This window comes from Vulpes vulpes, chromosome 13, assembly GCF_048418805.1.
Source record: "Vulpes vulpes isolate BD-2025 chromosome 13, VulVul3, whole genome shotgun sequence".
NCBI lineage: Eukaryota > Metazoa > Chordata > Mammalia > Carnivora > Canidae > Vulpes > Vulpes vulpes.
Window position 1 is genome coordinate 79,772,578 of NC_132792.1, and position 17,015 is coordinate 79,789,592.

Here is a 17,015-nt window from a genome sequence, read left to right on the forward strand (position 1 = left end):
CATGGGCTCCCAGGCTCATGGGCTCGTAGGGTTAGGAGGTATGAAGCCAGGCCCCAGGCTCAGTTGGCACCCAGCTGGTGACAGCCAGCCAGAATCCATCCCCTGCAGCAGAGAACCATCAGAAGGGACAGTTCTCCCAAAGTTCTGGAGAGAGCCATGCTGTGGGGTCCACAGACTGCAGAGGAAAGGAGCTTGAGGCTGTAAGCTACCAGAGAGAAGACGGAGAGCAAAGAACAAGGGCTGCATCTGAGGGCAGAGCCCCAAGACCACAGATGCATCCAAAATTAGATTTTTAAAAATGTTATTTTCAAAAATAAGAACGAGCCTGTCATTTTGCTTGAAAACTGTCTTTATTACTCTTTGATGAACACAAGTCTACCAATGTAAGCCCAGATTAATGTAACAAATTACATGCTAATGATTAGGGACTAATTGCTCACCTCGGTACCCATTCTACAAGAATTAGACACATTTATTGCCACAGTTGTTCACTATGAGTTTTAGGAAGATATAGTTCAAGCAGATAAAATTTTTTTTTTTTTTTTTTTTTACAGAGAAAAATCAAGCAAGACTTAAAACTGCAAAGTAAAGGGATAATGCCATTGTTTTCGTATGTAGAAAGACATGAAATATTAAACACACCTACATTTAAATTAGGAAGAAAGGATAACACTATGTCGTGCCTATAACACACAGTTATCACAGTGACAGTAGGAACCAGGCCACCAGGCCTAGGACAGGATTTTTCCCTCTGCTACAAGGATCGACCTGCCCAGCAGATAGCACAGACGGTGATGGTCAGCTTTCTGTGTCAACCTGCCTGACTGGCCATGGGGTGCCACATTACACCTTATTTCTGGACGCATCTGTGAGGGTGTTTGGACTCAGCAGACTGCTGTCCCCAGTACAGGTGGGCATCATCCAATCTGTGAGTGACCTGAATACAATCAAAAGTGGAGGGAAGAACTCACTTTGTTTCTTCCTGCCTCACTGCTGGAGCCATCACATCTCATCTTCCCCGGTTCTCAGGCCTTCAGACTAGGACTGAATTACACATGGGCTTTCCTGGGTCTCCAGCTTGCAGACGGCAGGTTGGGGGCACTTCTCAGCCTCTGTGATCACATGGACCAATCTGCCATCATGCCCCTCTGTGTGTATCTCCTATTGGTTTTGCATCTCTGGAGAACAAGGACTAAAACACATATAGCCAGACACTCCCTCTAAGTGCGGAGAGAAACATCCTAAATTCTTGCAATTCAACCCCCCCCTCCATTTTCCAGGACAACTATCAAACTACTTACATGTTATTTTATCATCTCTTTCATTTCATTCATCATTATATACCTAGCACAGAGGCTCCTCTGGTAGGGGGTTAAATAGGTGCTGAAAGATAAGTGAATTTTAAAATATATCTGCTTTATTTCCTAAAAAGTTTTATTTTTATAGGAAACTATAAAAAAAAAGCCAAAGAAATCATATATAAAGAAATTACATATAAGGCAGCTCCAGGAGTGGCCTCTATACCCTACAGTTGGCCAGACCATAAGGCTTCAGGTTATAACGTATCTGGTGAGGCCGCCCCCTCGGATCTCTGAAAGCCTCCGGCAATGTCGTAAGATATTCAGTATCACATGAAACCGCTTGTCAGCTTTCAAAGCTGTGAACTCTTTTATATCAGCTTCCACTATGAAATATTGACCTGAAAATAAAGAGAGTAGTGTTCATTTTCATAAGGATAACTTTCAAGATGAGTCTTTGATGCATTACGTTTGTAAACACAAGTAACACTGTGTCATTGGTCATTGACTATTTTTACTGTTATTAGGCAACCTAAGTGAGAACAGGTACTCTTCCTAAAATAATCAGTATTCTCTCAGCCGAAGTTGCATAGTGTTTACTGCAGCATTTCAGAAACTGCCTATTATGTTACTGGCTCACTGTTGGTCTCTTCTGAACACGTAACTTTTCGAGATGAAATATGGGCTAGTGCTTCAGGGACTGAAACCCCCAGCAGTTCTGTCCCCTAACTGGCTGCCCGTGGGCAAGTAACTGATGCTTTCTCTGCCTCGTCTGAGAAACGGGGGTAACCATACGTGTCCCTAAGGTGTGAGGACTAGAGCTCTCGGTACACTACCTGGCACACGGCGAATACTGTATTAGCAGCCAAACTATTTCCATTACAACTCTAATTCTGAAAACACTGGGTAAAGTCTCATAATACACTCTAAAGCAGTGTTCCTCAGCCTTGAAGCTACAGACATTTGGAGTTCTCTGCCTCTTTCCGTGGAGTGGTCTTGGGCACTGTAGTCAAGTACACTTTAGCAGCGTCAGTAGTCTCTAGACCCAGTAGCAGCCCCAGCACTAGCCCTAACAACCAAAAATGTCTCCGGAGAGGGCAAAATCGTGCCCTCATGGGAAAACCACCCCTGGCTGAGAATGATGCCTCTAGATTCAGAGTTTTCTAGAATTGGTTTTCTCACGATTTAGTTATACTCCAAACAGCTGACGTGCACACATATATATGCTATCATTCTTACCTTTGGTATCCTTTGTTTCTTCGTCAATAAATCTGTGATAAAGATTTCTGGCCACGGAACTCATAGACTTTTTTGGTTGATGTAGAATCTTGTATTTACTAACTACTGCCTTGTTGATTTCTTTAACAACATCATTAATTTGACAATAGGTTAAGCGGGATTTCATGTACCTGCAAATAAGTATATGATTAACTTTTTTAAAGAATCATTTTACAAAATTATTTTCTTTGAAAGATGTTTATGCTTATACACAAACCAAGCTAGTAGAACTCTTCACAAAACAAAATGTACAGGGGCGCCTGGGTAGCTCAGTCGATTTAGTGTTTGACTTTTTTTTCAGCACAGGTCATGATCTCTGGGTCATGAGATGTAACCCCGGATCCGGCTCCACACTCAGTGAATGCAGGGAGTTGGTCTGAGATTCTCTTTCTCCCTCTCCGTCCTACCTCCTCCAAATAAATAAGTCTTTAAATATATATATTTGGGATGCCTGGGTGGCTCAGTGGTTGAGCGTCTGCCTTTGGCTCAGGGTGTGACCCTGGGGTCCTGGGATCGAGTCCCACATCGGGCTCCCTACAGGGAACTTGCTTCTCCCTCTACCTGTGTCTCTGCCTCTCTCTCTGTGTCTCTCACGAATAAATAAAATCTTAAATATATATATATATATATATACATAGATATTATATAAAAATAATATACAGACACCAACTTCCACATAAACCAGACATATCTCAACAGCTAAAAAATTAAATAGAACCACAATGTATCAGTCAACTTTCCTATATGTACCTGGATGTATTAATCTGTACTCTCTACCTAGAGACTTAATACTGCAATTTGAAATAGGGTCTTAAGTACTGGTTAACTAAAAGAACTTTAAACATTATACAGCACTTTCCTTAAAACTACAGCAAAACTGAGGCTACTTTTAAATGTAACTGGATAAATCTATATCATAAAACAGTCCTCGAGAGGACTCTGCAATAAACGGACCCATCTCTAGATCTTGCACTGTAAAGTTTTAGAACCAAAAAAAAAAACCTGATTTTAAGCATCTTCAACAAAAGATTTCCTACATTTTCATAGTGTGATGTTAATACTATTCTGGAAAAGATCAACATCTAAACACAGCACGCCATGAACAAAATCAAGCTTTAAGATTTAAACAATCACATATGTTGACCATTGAAGAGTTAAAGGTTAAAATTCTATCTTAAATACTTACGCTGGAATGCCATTAAATTCATCAGAAGTTATAAATGGCATTTCTTTAATACTTCTTTGTTCTTTGGGGGGCTTCTTTGTGGGTGCAGGTTCCTCAACTTTGACTGGTTCTTCAGGGTCAAGGTCTGACACATTAGCTCTACGAACAGAGATACACGAACAGATGGACAAGTGATCACCAGAATTTTGCAGCACACTACAAAGTTTTCCCAACTGAACATAATCAGTAACAAATACAAGATTTATTGTTATAATAATGTTACAGCCAACACTTTTTGCTGCCAGTACTCCTATTGTTCATGAAGATCTGAAGAGTGAAGAGAACACTGAAAAATTAAGCCCCCAAATCCTCAGTAACAGAATTCTATTTACAAACCCCAAACACAGGTGTATGCAGTACCTATGCTAAACATCTTTCCATCAGTTATCCCACTGGCTCCTCAAAGTCACTATGTGTAAAGTTGATCTTAACCTCTCAACAGCTTCTCTTCCTGACACTGTAATTTTGGACACAGAATCAATAATCATTTTATACTTCTCTAATTTATCCCACTGAATAATATATCCCAACAGTCCCTGCCTGTTGCAGACTCATTTTAGTTGCCAGCAATGAAATCCCAGCAAGCAATTAAAGCAGCAGGCGTCACGTCAAGGCTGGAGCTGGACATGAGAGCACTGATGGTGGTGTGAGGTCAGCGTGAGCCAGACGTAGCTTCAGGACACACCCGATATTTGGAGGAGGGCAGAGAAACAGGAGACGCAGGACAGTGAAGCACGACGGTGGACAGAACACAGAATTCCAGAAACACAGTGACAGTGAAATAAAACCTGAAAAGAAGGATCAGGGCTGAAGGGGATTTTTCTGTCCGTTCCCTAAGTGTGGTAATAACAGCAGCCCAGAGATGGGCTTAGGGGTCTGGGGAAGGGGAGGCATGAACATATACTGACAGGGAACAGACAGCGGCCACCAGTTTGAGGGGGACAGTGAAGCTAAGTTTTTTTTCTTCCTTTGGCTGTTTTTAAGATGGGACGTTTATTCAGCTTATTTTTACCCTAAGACACTGGTTCTTGGGGGTCAGGGGAGAATGTGTCACCAGAGGACGTATGGCAATGTCTGAAGACACTGTTTATTGTCACGGGCGGGCAAGGGAGGCGGGGGTGTGGATGACACCTAGGTGGGAGGCAGAGATTGGGGGTGCTACCAAACATCCTCACTATCCTAACAAAGGATTATCTGGCCTAAGGGAGCCGAGGTTGACAAACTGCTCAAAGGGAAAGAAATGAGAAGTGGGGAAAGCGAGCCTAGCAGATGCTTGTCCGTGGGAAAGAGGGGCGATGAGCTCCGCAGAGACACCGAGAAGACTGGTGCAGACACAGAGAAATGAACAAACACTAACGTGATCACTCAAACCATCCCAAGTACAGGAAAAAGCGACAGGAGTTGAGGTGTTTTAAGAGTTTTCTAGATGCAGAGAGCAAGAATAATTATAAAGACACTTACAGGTTCTGGCTGACTGTTATTTGAGGTAAATGGGGAGGAATGTTTTCCTTGAGATGTTCCACATCTTCATAATCCTCTTCAAGAGATTCACAGAGTTCCTGAAATTAAAAACAAAACAAAACAAAACAAAAAACAAAAAAAACTCCCAAATTAGTGTCTGTCCTGCCTCTGTGGGTTTGTTCCCTTGAGAGAGAGAGAGAGATGGAACGCACCAGGTGGGGGCAGGGGCAGGGGCAGAGGCTCAACCGACTGAGCCCCCCAAGCACCCCTGTGTTTTTAGACATTTTTAAAAAAGATTTATTTATTCAGAGAGAGAGAAAGAGAGAGAGAGAGAGAGAGAGAGAGAGGCAGACACAGGCAGAGGGAGAAGCAGGCCCCATGCAGGAAGCCCAATGTGGGACTTGATCCCGGGTCTCCAGGATCACACCCTGGGCTGCAGGAGGCGCTAAAGCGCTGCGCCACCGGGGCTGCCCTAAGAGCTGTTATTGGATGGCAATCTAGCAGCTTTCTCTACTGGTTTTCAGAGAACCGTTATAATCACATTACAACAGGGACAGCTGACATTTAACTTCAAATATATAAAGGATTTATGTTTGTCCTTCTGGTGAATTACTTTTGTTGGCTTAGCACACATTTCCCAGTGTCATCTGACAGCGGTGCCAGGGTGACGATGCGTGCCCATGGTGCATATTCGAGATGCTATTTGGAGCTGCCATTGCTGACATGCGCATACTTGAGCTTCACGGAGATTTCCACTGGATCATCACTGCTTTTTGTTCTGTGTTGTCTTTACCTTTCACTAGAACCTGAGGCTCTGAACTCATGCAAATTATTTTTCAAAAGATTTTATTTGAGAGAGAGCGAGCCCAAGTGAGAGAGAAACCACAAGTGGGGTGAGGGGAAGAGGGGGAAGCAGACCCACTGCTGAGCAGGGAGCCCCACATGGGGCTCCACCCCAGGACCCTGGGGTCATGACCTGAGCCAAGGCAGACAGTGAACTGGCTGAGCCACCCAGGCACCCCCTCGTGCAAATTTAATAAGAAAAATACTCTGTACCTTTGGATTCCTGTCATCTGATTCTCAATTGTACTATGAAAAAAAAAAAAAGAATTCTAAATAGCCTTCAGTTCTGGATTTAACATTCTCTAAGCCCACACTAAACCCTCTTACTAAAGCACTCTTGGAAAAAAAAAAAATAAAAAAATAAAGCACTCTTGGGTAGGTTAGAACTGAAACCATATTGGTTTTGTTTTAAATTGACAGGACACCTTTCTTTCAAAGAGCTGAATGATGTTCAAAGCCAACAATTTCATTTCAACTGATAGTAGGTTAGGCATACTCATGCCCACTCCCGTAGCTGAAAAATCTTTACAGATCCTAAGGATTATAAGGCTGAGACGGACCACAGAGGCCACCTTGTTCAATCCCACTCAATGTGTCAATGGCTCTAACAGCATGAAGTAACTATGTACAGACTGCATATTTTCCCAGAAGTACACAGACACTTTCATTAGCTTAGTCAAATAGAAAGCTTATTTAGAACAAAATGTGTGAATGAGATTCAAGTTTTTCTTTGAGAATCCTAACATTACATTTTTATTTTTTTATCTTACTTTTTCAAAGATTTTATTTATTTATTCCTGAGAGACAAAGAGAGAGAGAGAGACACACAGGCAGAGGGAGAAGCAGGCTCCATGCGGGGAGCCCGATATGGGACTCGATCCTGGGACTCCAGGACCACACCCGGAGCCGAAGGCAGATGCTCAACCCCTAAGCCACCCAGGCGTCCCTGACATTACATTTTTAAAGAGATGGAGAATAGAAGGGACCTAAGAAATAGTTCAGTGTGACCCATTTTTTTTCCAAATGAGGACAAGACCCCCAGAGGTAGACTGGCTTTCTCAGGGTGGCAGAGGGTGCTAAAGGGAACCAGGACAAGATTCCCATTTTCTCGCCCCTAGGTGTTCCTTCCACACCACTCTATCAGATCACTAATTAACTTACCAAGAATTATTTAGGAAATCTTCCCTTTTTAGTACAGTTCCATTTCTTTGGGTACCACCAGAAAAAAAGAAACACTTGGGGAGCTCTGGCATCCTTTACACTAGTAAGATACAATGCAAGTGGTGCTTTATTTTATTTTATTTTTTTTAAAGATTTTATTTATTTATTCATGAGAGACACAGAGAGAGAGAGAGAGACGCAGAGACACAGGCAGAGGGAGAAGCAGACCCCATGCACTGGGAGCCTGACGTGGGACTCGATCCCGGGTCTCCAGGATCGCGCCCTGGGCCAAAGGCAGGCGCCAAACCACTGCGCCACCCAGGGATACTGCAAGTTGCGCTTTATACCATTAATGATGATTTACAAAGCTAAGAACATTTTAAATTTCAAGAATCCTTCAGAATTCCCTGGTGATTAGGAGTTTGTATTCATTGCCCTTTCTTTTTTTTTTTTTTTTTTTTTTTTTTTGCTGGAAAAACATTACCTTGAGTGAATGGTTGGTTTGCTCTTGATACTGAATCTCCGATTCCAATTTATTTAGAAGTTCATTTACTACGATGATCTCATCTCCTATTTTATCTAACATAGTCTTCAAGGTAGGTTCCTGACCTATTAATAAACAAAGAGAATGAGAAATAAAGTATACAGAAAAGTATTCACATACTGTGCTCTTTAACTCAAGTGTATCCAAGTAAACTCCTGGACCAGAGCTTTACCTTGCAGAGACACTTGGGGGAAAGCAGTCCTTAGGACCTATCTCCATGGATAATCTTTTAGCAATAATCGTGCCTCGGATAAACCTCATTGGCTACGATGCTGCCACTACAAAGCTCCATGGATAATCTTGAGACCTCATTTCTTTCCTTTTTTTTCTTTCTTAAATCAGTGTTTTTTTTTTTTTAATTATTAAGATTTTATTTATTTATTCATGAGAGACACAGAGAGAGGCAGAAATGCAGGCAGAGGGAGAAGCAGGCAGGCTCCGAGCAGAGCAGGGAGCCCGACGTGGGACTTGATCCCAGGACCCCAGGATCCTGACCTGAGACGAAGGCAGATGCTCAACCACTGAGCCAGTGAGGTGCCCTTAAGACCTCATTTCTAAGTAATATGGAAGAGAAGTGAGGGAGAGGTAAGTACAGCGTGTCCCCCGAGTCTTCTGATTTTGGCAAGTTCCTCCCCTGTAATAAAACACCCAGAAATGCTAGATACAAGAAACACTCTTCTATGTGTACGGCTGAGCTTTCATGAGGATAAGGTGAACCTCCACGGGGCTCAGCAAGAGGACAGACCGCAGACCAGGCCGGATGTGGACGTTGCTGCTGCAGTAGAGCTGATCTGGGGGTGCAGAGGGAAGCTGGGGAGAGCAGGGGAACCTGTTCCACTCACCGCAGTTTCTCAGGGACAACATTCTCTTGACGTTGCCAATCTTCTCGTTGATGTAAGAGCACAACTGTTCCAGATCTGACGACGCCATGACTTCAAGCCTCTGAAGAAAAAGACAAACACTTACAAAAAAAAGCAAGGCCAAGTTCGTTCACGTTAAAATCCAATAGCGAATATCCAGGGAATCCTATGTCCTTGAAGAGTACAGACACTTGATGTCAGTCAATTCTGCAAAACGCAGTTTTCAGCCAGTCCAGCACTGGCCGGTCCGAACCTTCCGGGATCCGTGCATCCGAGCCAAGGCACGGCGGGTCAGGGGCAAGTGCACTATTCACACGTAACAGGGACCACGCTGGTGCTGCCTCAGAAGCGCGAAGTACGAGTACACACGAGTCTCAACCCCCCACGGGAGTGCACGGCGCCGGGCCGGGCCGCGAGCTGGGGCCCCCGCCGCCGGGCTGGCCCGCTCCCCGCCCCGCCCGCCCGACCCCCGCCTTCCGCCGGACCCCGACGCCAGGCGCCACCCTCGCGCGGGCCCGAAGGCAGAGCCACTCGCGGCGCGACCGCGGGCCGCCGGGACTCGCCTGGAAAGCCGAGGACCGCGACGCGCCACTCCGGGAGCCAGATTCCAAGCGCCCGCCCGGACGCGGCGCCGCGCAGGCGCACCTCGGCGCTCCCGGAACGCGGGCTCCAGTTCCGGCGTCTTCCGGGACGGGGCGGGGCCTGAGGTGGGCGGGGCGGGGCCTGGGTGGGCGGAGCCGAGGTGACGGGAGGGACCCGGGCGGGGCCTGGGGTGGGCGGGGCCGGGCCTGGGTGGGCGGAGCCGAGGTGACGGGGGGACCCGGGCGGGGCCTGAGGTGGGCGGGGCCGGGCCTGGGTGGGCGGAGCCGAGGTGACGGGAGGGACCCGGGCGGGGCCTGGGGTGGGCGGGGCCGGGCCTGGGTGGGCGGGGCCGAGGTGACGGGAGGGTCCCGGGCGGGGCCTGGGGTGGGCGGGGCCGAGGTGACGGGGGACCCGGGCGGGGCCTGAGGTGGGCGGGGCCGGGCGCGCGGGGCCGCGGAGGCCGGAGCCCCGGAAGGCCCCGGGGTGCCGGGGCCCCAGTCGCCCTGCAGTGTGGACGGCCACCCGGCGGGGGCCCCGCGCTGCGGGAATCAAATGGCGAGGCCCAACAGCGGGTCTCCAAGTTGGCTGCATGGTACCGTCGCCAGGGGCAGCTTGCACAAAGGCCAGTGCCTACCCTGGACCCCAAGTCCCTGAAATCAGGCTCTCTGGAAGTGGGTTCCACGCCCTGATATTTTAAAAAGCGTATCCCAGATAATCCCAAAAAGCACTCGAGTTGGTGAGCTTAAAGACAGGGACCTTGTTTTCGTCGAGTTTACAGCCTCTGTAAGGGCAAATACAAATTTAAACAAAGAATAAGGTTAATTCTTCCTGTTGGAAAAAAAAAAAAAGGTAAAGTATCCCCGAGCTCGTGTGGCAGCTCCACAGTCATCAACTATCCAGATTCCTTCTATCTCCGGGTGCCACTGTCCACAGCATCATGCGTTCTGGCCCTCGGGTGCCTGGGATGTAAGATGACCCTGCCAGGTCCTTCCTCGGGTCTTGTTCTAATTGGAAAAGAGGCAAAGGGTAACAGGCTCACTGACCAGCTGAGCCACCACCTTTAAAGAGGTTTTTTTGGAAGCCACACCCAGTGGCTTTCTGCTTTTCACAGGTCATTCACATCTGCAAAGAAGACTGAAAGAAAAAAAAGTAATTCAAAAAAAGTTTTTTTTTTTTTTTTTTTCAGACAGTTAGATTGTGTCCTCAACCATTATAGGCAGGCGTTCTGTTTGTGAGGGAGAAGAAGAGCATAGATTCCGGGTAGGTAAACAGCAGCCTTGGCCATTTCTACCTATAACTTTTAAAAACTTGTGGAAATTTTCAAACTTACAAAGTTAGAATAGGATAATGAACCTCATGCTTCACCCATCACCCCAGCTTCAACCATTATTAATTTTTCTCAAATCTTGTTTCATCTGTACCTCCTCTATTCTCATCCTTTTCCTACTGGAAGATTTTGAAGCAAATTTCAAATATTATATCTTTTCATCCAAAAACATGTACATATTTATCTCCTGAAGATAGAAATTCTTTAAAAATTACCATGTTACCATTATCACACACAAATATTTTAACAATTATTTCTGAATAACAAATATCTAGCCAATGTTTCCCCTGATTGTATCATTGTTATTTTAAAAACTACTGGTTTATTTGATTTAGAATCCAAGTAAGAGGGGCACCTGGGTGGCTCAGTCGGTTAAGTGTCTGTCTATGGCCCAGGTCATGATCCCAGGGTCCTGGGATGGAGCCCCACGTGGCCGCGGTGGGGGTTGGGGGGTGGGGTGGGGTGGTCCGTGCTCAGCGGGGAGCCTGCTTCTCCTTCTACTTCTGCTGTTCCTCTTGCTTGTGCTCTCTGGCTTGTGCTCACCCTCTCTCTCTCTGTTAAACAAATAAATAAAATATTTTAAAAAATAGAATCCAACTAAGTTACACATTGATTGATACATTTTTTATGTTTCTTTTGATTTTGACACATCTACTTATCTAAAGCTAAAGTCCTTTAACAGGAACAAAAGTCTTTCATTGTAGGACTAAATGTAAGGCTTCAAATGTCAGTATCTAAGAAAAATAACACAGTAACACAAATTCACTCTGTAGCATCAAGGACAAACATTATCAGGTTATTTCCCATGAGAATATAAACAGGAAGACCAAGAGCACTGAGTACCAGAGGAGGGGGCAGGGACACCTGGGTGGCTCAGTGATTGAGCATCTGCCCCTGGTTCAGGGCGTGATCCTGAAGTGTCGGGATCGAATCCCGAATCGGGCTCCTTGCAGGGAGCCTGCTTCTCCCTCTGCCTGTGTCTCTGCCTCTCTCTGTGTCTTTCATGAATAAATAAACAAAATCTTAAAAAAAAAAAAAAAAAGAAGAGGTGGGGGGAAATGTGGAAAAAATATACAAAAGAGCAATTGGACTGCACTGGCTGGTTCATATTTCTTCCTACAACAGGATTATTTATCAGGACTTCAAGTGCAATGACAGAAACTCAATCCAAACTGACTTAAACAGGAAAAAAAAAAAGACTTATTTGACTCATAAAACTGTAAAGTGTGCATGTGTGTCTTCAGTTACAGCTGGACCCAGGAACTCAAATATCACATTAAAGAGCCATCTGCATTTCCCAGCTTTGCATTCCTCTGTGCTGATTCCAATCTCAGGCAGGCTTTTCTCTATGGTGACTGCTGGTACCTCTAGACTTACACTCTAATAGGTTAGCAGTTCTTGCTTTGCTAAAAGATCTAGCAAAAGTCCCAGGATCTCACCTCATTGTCTAATTTGGATCGTGTGCCCAGTCTTAAATTAATCAGCATGTCTAGGGGAGTGGAATGGTCTGCTTGGCTAGATACCCTGGAGCTCGAGTTAGGACAATCCTACCCAAAACATGGGGTCTGAGAGTAGAACGGAAGCAGTTTCTGAAATGTTATTTATGGAGAAGGAGGAGGAAGTTGGGAGGGGTTGTTCGAAGCAAAAATTTGTTGGAGAAAAAGCAAGAGTTCAGGGTGATGGTGAGTTCTCACTGGCTGAGTTGGGAGAGCTAGATGATTTCTCTTAGGGGATACAATGCACATCTTTCTCCCTTGGGGCCTATTATTAATGATTCCCTCCTGTTGATAATTCTGTTGAGTTCTATAATTGACAATTCTTTCTATAATTGACATGGAATGGTAAGACTCCCTCTTGTAGCCTCCTGACTCCACCTTAGAGAGGTTTCCCTTGATTAATTTTTATGAGAGCAAGAAGTAAGAAATTGCTGGATTGGTCCTTAGAAGAAATATAAGAGAAATTATAAGAGCAAAAAAGCAATGTGAACACCAGTCTTCAGGGAAAAATAACATCGGGAAACTTGTTGCAAACTTAGTCTAATTCAGGTATTTTACACATATTACTCTGGTTAATCTTTGTAATGAGCTGATGGATATGTACAATTGTGATCTATGTTTTACAGATGGGGAACTGGGGCTTATAATTAAGTAACTTGCCCAAGTCAATATCTCAGAGCCTGTCCTCTTTCCCATGTACCTCTCTTCTTCTTCTTCTTCTTCTTCTTCTCCTTTTTTGTTTTTCTTCTTCTTCTCCTTCTTCTTCTTCTTCTTCTTCTTCTTCTTCTTCTTCTTCTTCTTCTTCCTCTTCTTCTTCTTCTGTCTTTTTCTTGCAGCTGGGAGTCAAGTTTAATTTCTGGATGTCCCCAAATCAGAATCAACTAAGTTCCTCATTATAGAAGAAAGATCAAAAATCTCTTTAAGCAACAGGACTGCATTTCTGGGAAGCTCAGGAAATAGTTAATCCTCTGGTTTTGACAGTGAATAGTGTCAAATCTGGGGACAGCTTCATAGCTCTCCTTTCAGAAGAGGGAAGGCCCATTGTAGTAGGTGAGGTGCATTCTGAGATGTGTCACACTGATCAGAAATAGGTCTGACCCTTTGGGGACTAATAACATTCAAGGCATATTGCGTTTTTACACTTTCTACCAAACTACCCTCCTTTATAAAGCTTGTTTTTAGAAGCCATTTTCCAACTGACAACGTTAAAATCCAAGGCATATACTCATATGACAGTTCTCACAGGGATAATTTCCTGGTTCTCATTACCTGTCATGGCAGCTGAGGCAAAATCATTGCAGAAAATCAAACACCTCACTTTTACAATGTTTCATACCCTAAAATGATTTATACCTCTGGTGGCTTTTTTTTGGGGGGGGAGGGTTGTGTTTGTTTGGTCGATTGAAGATTGTTTTGTTTTGTTTTTTTGTTTTTGAAACTAAAGGGAAGAGGAAAAAGAAAAGCTTCCTACACTGTCCCCCTAGTGTTCTTTCCTCATTTTATGGAGTTTATCCGGAGTGTACTTTTTTTAGTATTGTAGCTACAGCCCCAATTTCTGGGCCACGAGAGTGCCCTTAACAGTCTCAGAGGTATGTTGTATGATTTGAGGCAGGGAAGGAAAGTTACCAGCACAAAAACTACACATACTCTCTCTCTCTCTCTCTCTCTCTCTCTCTCTCTCTCTCTCTGATGTCTAGAATTCTACCCATTAGTGAGACAGAGGAATATGGGGGAAAAATATCAGAGGACCTTTCAGTAGTCCCAGCTCAGTCATTAACTGGCTCTGTGAACTTGAGAAGTAGATGATTTCTGAGATTGTGTCCAGCTCAAAGCATTCAGGTTTTTTCCTTCTGAAAAGTATTTCCCTCTTCCTGTGACCTGCTTTTAAACATAAACACTGGGTGGAGAGTAACGGACTTTTAAGTTGGGGGGGGATTAAGACTGTCCCACAGATTTTCCTTTCCCTACTTCTTAACAAATGTCCCCCAAATAAGTTCTTTTTTTAAATCCTCTCCTTTCAAAAATCACTAATAATTGGTAACCACCAGAGATAATGTAAGGTAATAAACTTCAAAAACTGATGTCAAGGAGGGAAAAACAATCCTATCACCACCTTGAAATCATATGGAAGAACCCATATATCTATGAATTGAAGGAAATCTGAAGATTACCAATTGAGGGATACCCTTTCTTTCCCCCACTGTTCTTGGTCATTGCTCTCTCTCTCTCTCTCTCTCTGAGTCTAATTTCCTATTTCTCTTGGGAAATGACCCAAAGTTGAGAGTACTCCTCAAAGGGATGGACTAATACTTGAATTTGTGCAAAGCAGAATACTGATTCAGTGCATTTAACAATAAAAATGAAAAAGGGGGGGCAAAGAAGGACGAAACCATGCAGATATTGATAAAGAAAATGATCTACAGGAATACATATTTAAAAAAATAACAAGAGGGGTGCCTGTGTGGCACTGTCAGTTAAGCACCCGACTCTTGGTTTCAGCTCACGTCATGATCTCAGCACCCTGGGATAAGCCCCATGTCTAGCTCCCCACTCAGCGCAGAAGTCTGCTCAAGTGTCTTTCTCCCTCTCTCTCTGCCCCTCTTCCCCCCTTGCATAAGTAAATAAATCTTTAAAAATTAAAGGAATAGCAATAAATTTTATATCTATATGAACTGTATATATACTAATTAAAAATAAGACCGCATTAAGAAGAGAAATAAAAGAAACAAAAAGGAGAGCATCAGATTTAAAAATATAAGTTGAAGTTCCAAACAACACCATTACAAAATACACTGAATTGCAAATAGCAGGGAATAGAAGAGACACCATTGAAAATCAAGTTATGGGGATGTCTGGGGAGCTCAGTGGTTGAGCATCTGCCTTCACCTCAGGTGGTGACCGTGGGGTCCTGGGATTGAGTCCCACGTTGAGCTCCCCGCAGGGAGCCTGCTTCTCTCTCTGCCTGTGTCTCTACCTCTCTCTGTGTGTCTCAAACTAATTAATTAATAAATTAATTAAATCTTTAAAACAAAAGAAAAGCTTAAGATGATCATAGTACATGCAGTTGAAGAAAAAGAAATTAAAGAAACACAGAGAAGCCCACAGAAACAGAAAATAGAAATATTCCAACATGAGGATAATTTGTGTCCTAAATGCAAAATGCCTCCAAAATGTGCCAGAAGATTTAGTAAAAGGAGATTACGCAGAAAAAAATTTAGATGGAGATGCTCACTGCATTCCAGGAAAATTTATTAAGGGATACTTTACAACTACAAATAATCAAGTTAAGTCATTCAACTTTAAGAATAAAGAAAGAATAAGCTTTTGGGTGAAAGTCTGATTAAAAGAAGGGAAAAAATCTGGCTAGGTGGCCTCTGACAATTGCTCTAACATTTCCTCTCATATTTTTATTTTGAAAAATTTCAAACATACGTAAAAATGTCAAGAGTTGAACACCAAATACTCACATACCCTTCAGGTAAATTCTTCAAATTTAAACATTTTGCAATTTTGTCCTTCCTACATATCTATGCATAAACAGTAATGGTTTTAAAACTCCACAAATATTATAGTGTATTGGAAATTCTAGGGACATCACTAGAAAGGGGAAAAATTAGAGAAGAAGACAAACCATGAGAGATTCATAACCCTAGGAAACAAACAAAGGGTTGCGGAAGGGGAGGCGGTTGAGGGGATGGGGTGACTGGAGTTTCTCAGTTAACTCTGTTTCTCAGAGTTAAGTCTACTTCATTTCCCTCATGCCTCCCCAGGTTCTTTTGACATAGTTTCTAAAACCTGTAGGTGAGAGGGAAGTGGAAAGCTGCACTCCAGAACGCTTGCTGCTCACGGTTAACTACACAGCATGTCCAGCTACACACCTCCACTCCTGCGACGATACCTTCTACCTCCCATATGTGAGAAGCTAGTGGAAAGCTGCAGTGCACTAATGCTTGTGTCTCTGAGTTCAGTACAGCACATTTCCACAGCACCTTCTCACCCACAGTGGAGCTAGCTACTAACCCCCATAAGTGAGAGGATAGATGCCAGCTGCATTCAAATAATGTTTCTTTCTGAGTAGTGAGCACAGTGCCTTTCCATGGGCCTCCACACCTACTGTGGACATAGTTCTAACTCCCTTTTGTTAAAAGCTTGTCAGTAGCTGCCTTCAAGGAATGCTTATTTCTCAGAGTGAAGTATATCACATTTTCCTTGAGCCTCCACATATTCTTTTGATATAGGTTTTAATACCTTTAGGTGAGAGGGTGGTAGGGTAGGGGTGGAGGTAGGTCTAGATATAAGTGTAACGTTTTGTTAGCTTATGTGTTGGGGTAGTGTTTGGTTTCAAGTTAGGGTAAACATAGGGTTAGGTTTTAGGATTAGTGTTATGGTTAGGGGTAGCTGTAGGGTTAGAGCTATTGTTAGGTGTTGGTGTAGGAGTAAGTTTATGGATTGGGGTGGGGAACGGTAGGTTTTGGGGTAAGTGCAGGGCACTGATAGGTGTAATGGTAGTGGTTGGCTTAGGGGTAGGTATAGCAGTAGGAATAGATGTAGGAGTAGGCCTATGGTAGCAGTAAGAGTAGGGATGGGGTAGCGGAAGCCATTGAGTTAGTGGTAGGGTTAGGGTTAGGGGGACAGGTATATGTATCGGCAGGGATAGAGGTAGGATGATGGTTTGGAGTATAATTACATGTAGGGTTAAGGGAAAGATTAAAGCTGGGGTATGGGATGGGATAGGGGTACAGGTAGGACTATTGATAGCGGTAAGGGTAGCACTAGGGTATGGGTAAGTGTAGTGGGTAGTGGTAGGGCAAATTGTTAGAACGGGATGTGGGTAGTGATAGGGACAAGAGTAGATAAAGATGTACAAGTAGATGTAGCAAATGGAATGGGGTATGTGGAGGGATAGTGTTAGGGGTAGGTTTAGGGATGGGAGTAGGAGT

General features: G+C 44.0%; 1 protein-coding gene and 1 pseudogene across 2 annotated transcripts; both read right to left on the reverse strand.

The window, feature by feature from the left end:
* Positions 1 to 331: 331 nt before the first annotated feature.
* SKA1 (spindle and kinetochore associated complex subunit 1) lies at positions 332 to 9,366 on the reverse strand. 2 transcript variants are annotated; one of them, XR_011996679.1, is made up of 8 exons: positions 9,234 to 9,351; positions 8,653 to 8,752; positions 7,751 to 7,875; positions 5,263 to 5,360; positions 4,487 to 4,589; positions 3,763 to 3,900; positions 2,538 to 2,707; positions 332 to 1,699 (listed from the first exon to the last, which is right to left on the reverse strand). XR_011996679.1 is itself a non-coding variant. In XM_072734776.1 (7 exons), exons 2-7 carry the CDS (start codon positions 8,738 to 8,740, stop codon positions 1,551 to 1,553), a joined length of 768 nt encoding a protein of 255 aa, XP_072590877.1. In that variant the 5' UTR covers positions 8,741 to 8,752; positions 9,234 to 9,366; the 3' UTR covers positions 332 to 1,550. The 2 variants fall into 2 exon arrangements, 1 of the variants encoding a protein (XP_072590877.1); XM_072734776.1 differs by lacking the exon at positions 4,487 to 4,589 and having other exon boundaries at positions 9,234 to 9,366.
* LOC140595227 (U4 spliceosomal RNA) lies at positions 8,036 to 8,098 on the reverse strand (annotated as a pseudogene).
* Positions 9,367 to 17,015: the final 7,649 nt, after the last annotated feature.

Coding starts and splice junctions, on each gene's coding strand:
- SKA1 (XM_072734776.1), bottom strand. CDS start 8,740: ATGGCGTCGTCAGATCTGGAACAGTTGTGCTCTTACATCAACGAGAAG. Junction 7,876..8,652: donor GTTGTCCCTGAGAAACTGCG/GTGAGTGGAACA, acceptor GTTTATTAATAG/GTCAGGAACCTACCTTGAAG. Junction 2,708..3,762: donor GAATTTAATGGCATTCCAGC/GTAAGTATTTAA, acceptor ACTTATTTGCAG/GTACATGAAATCCCGCTTAA.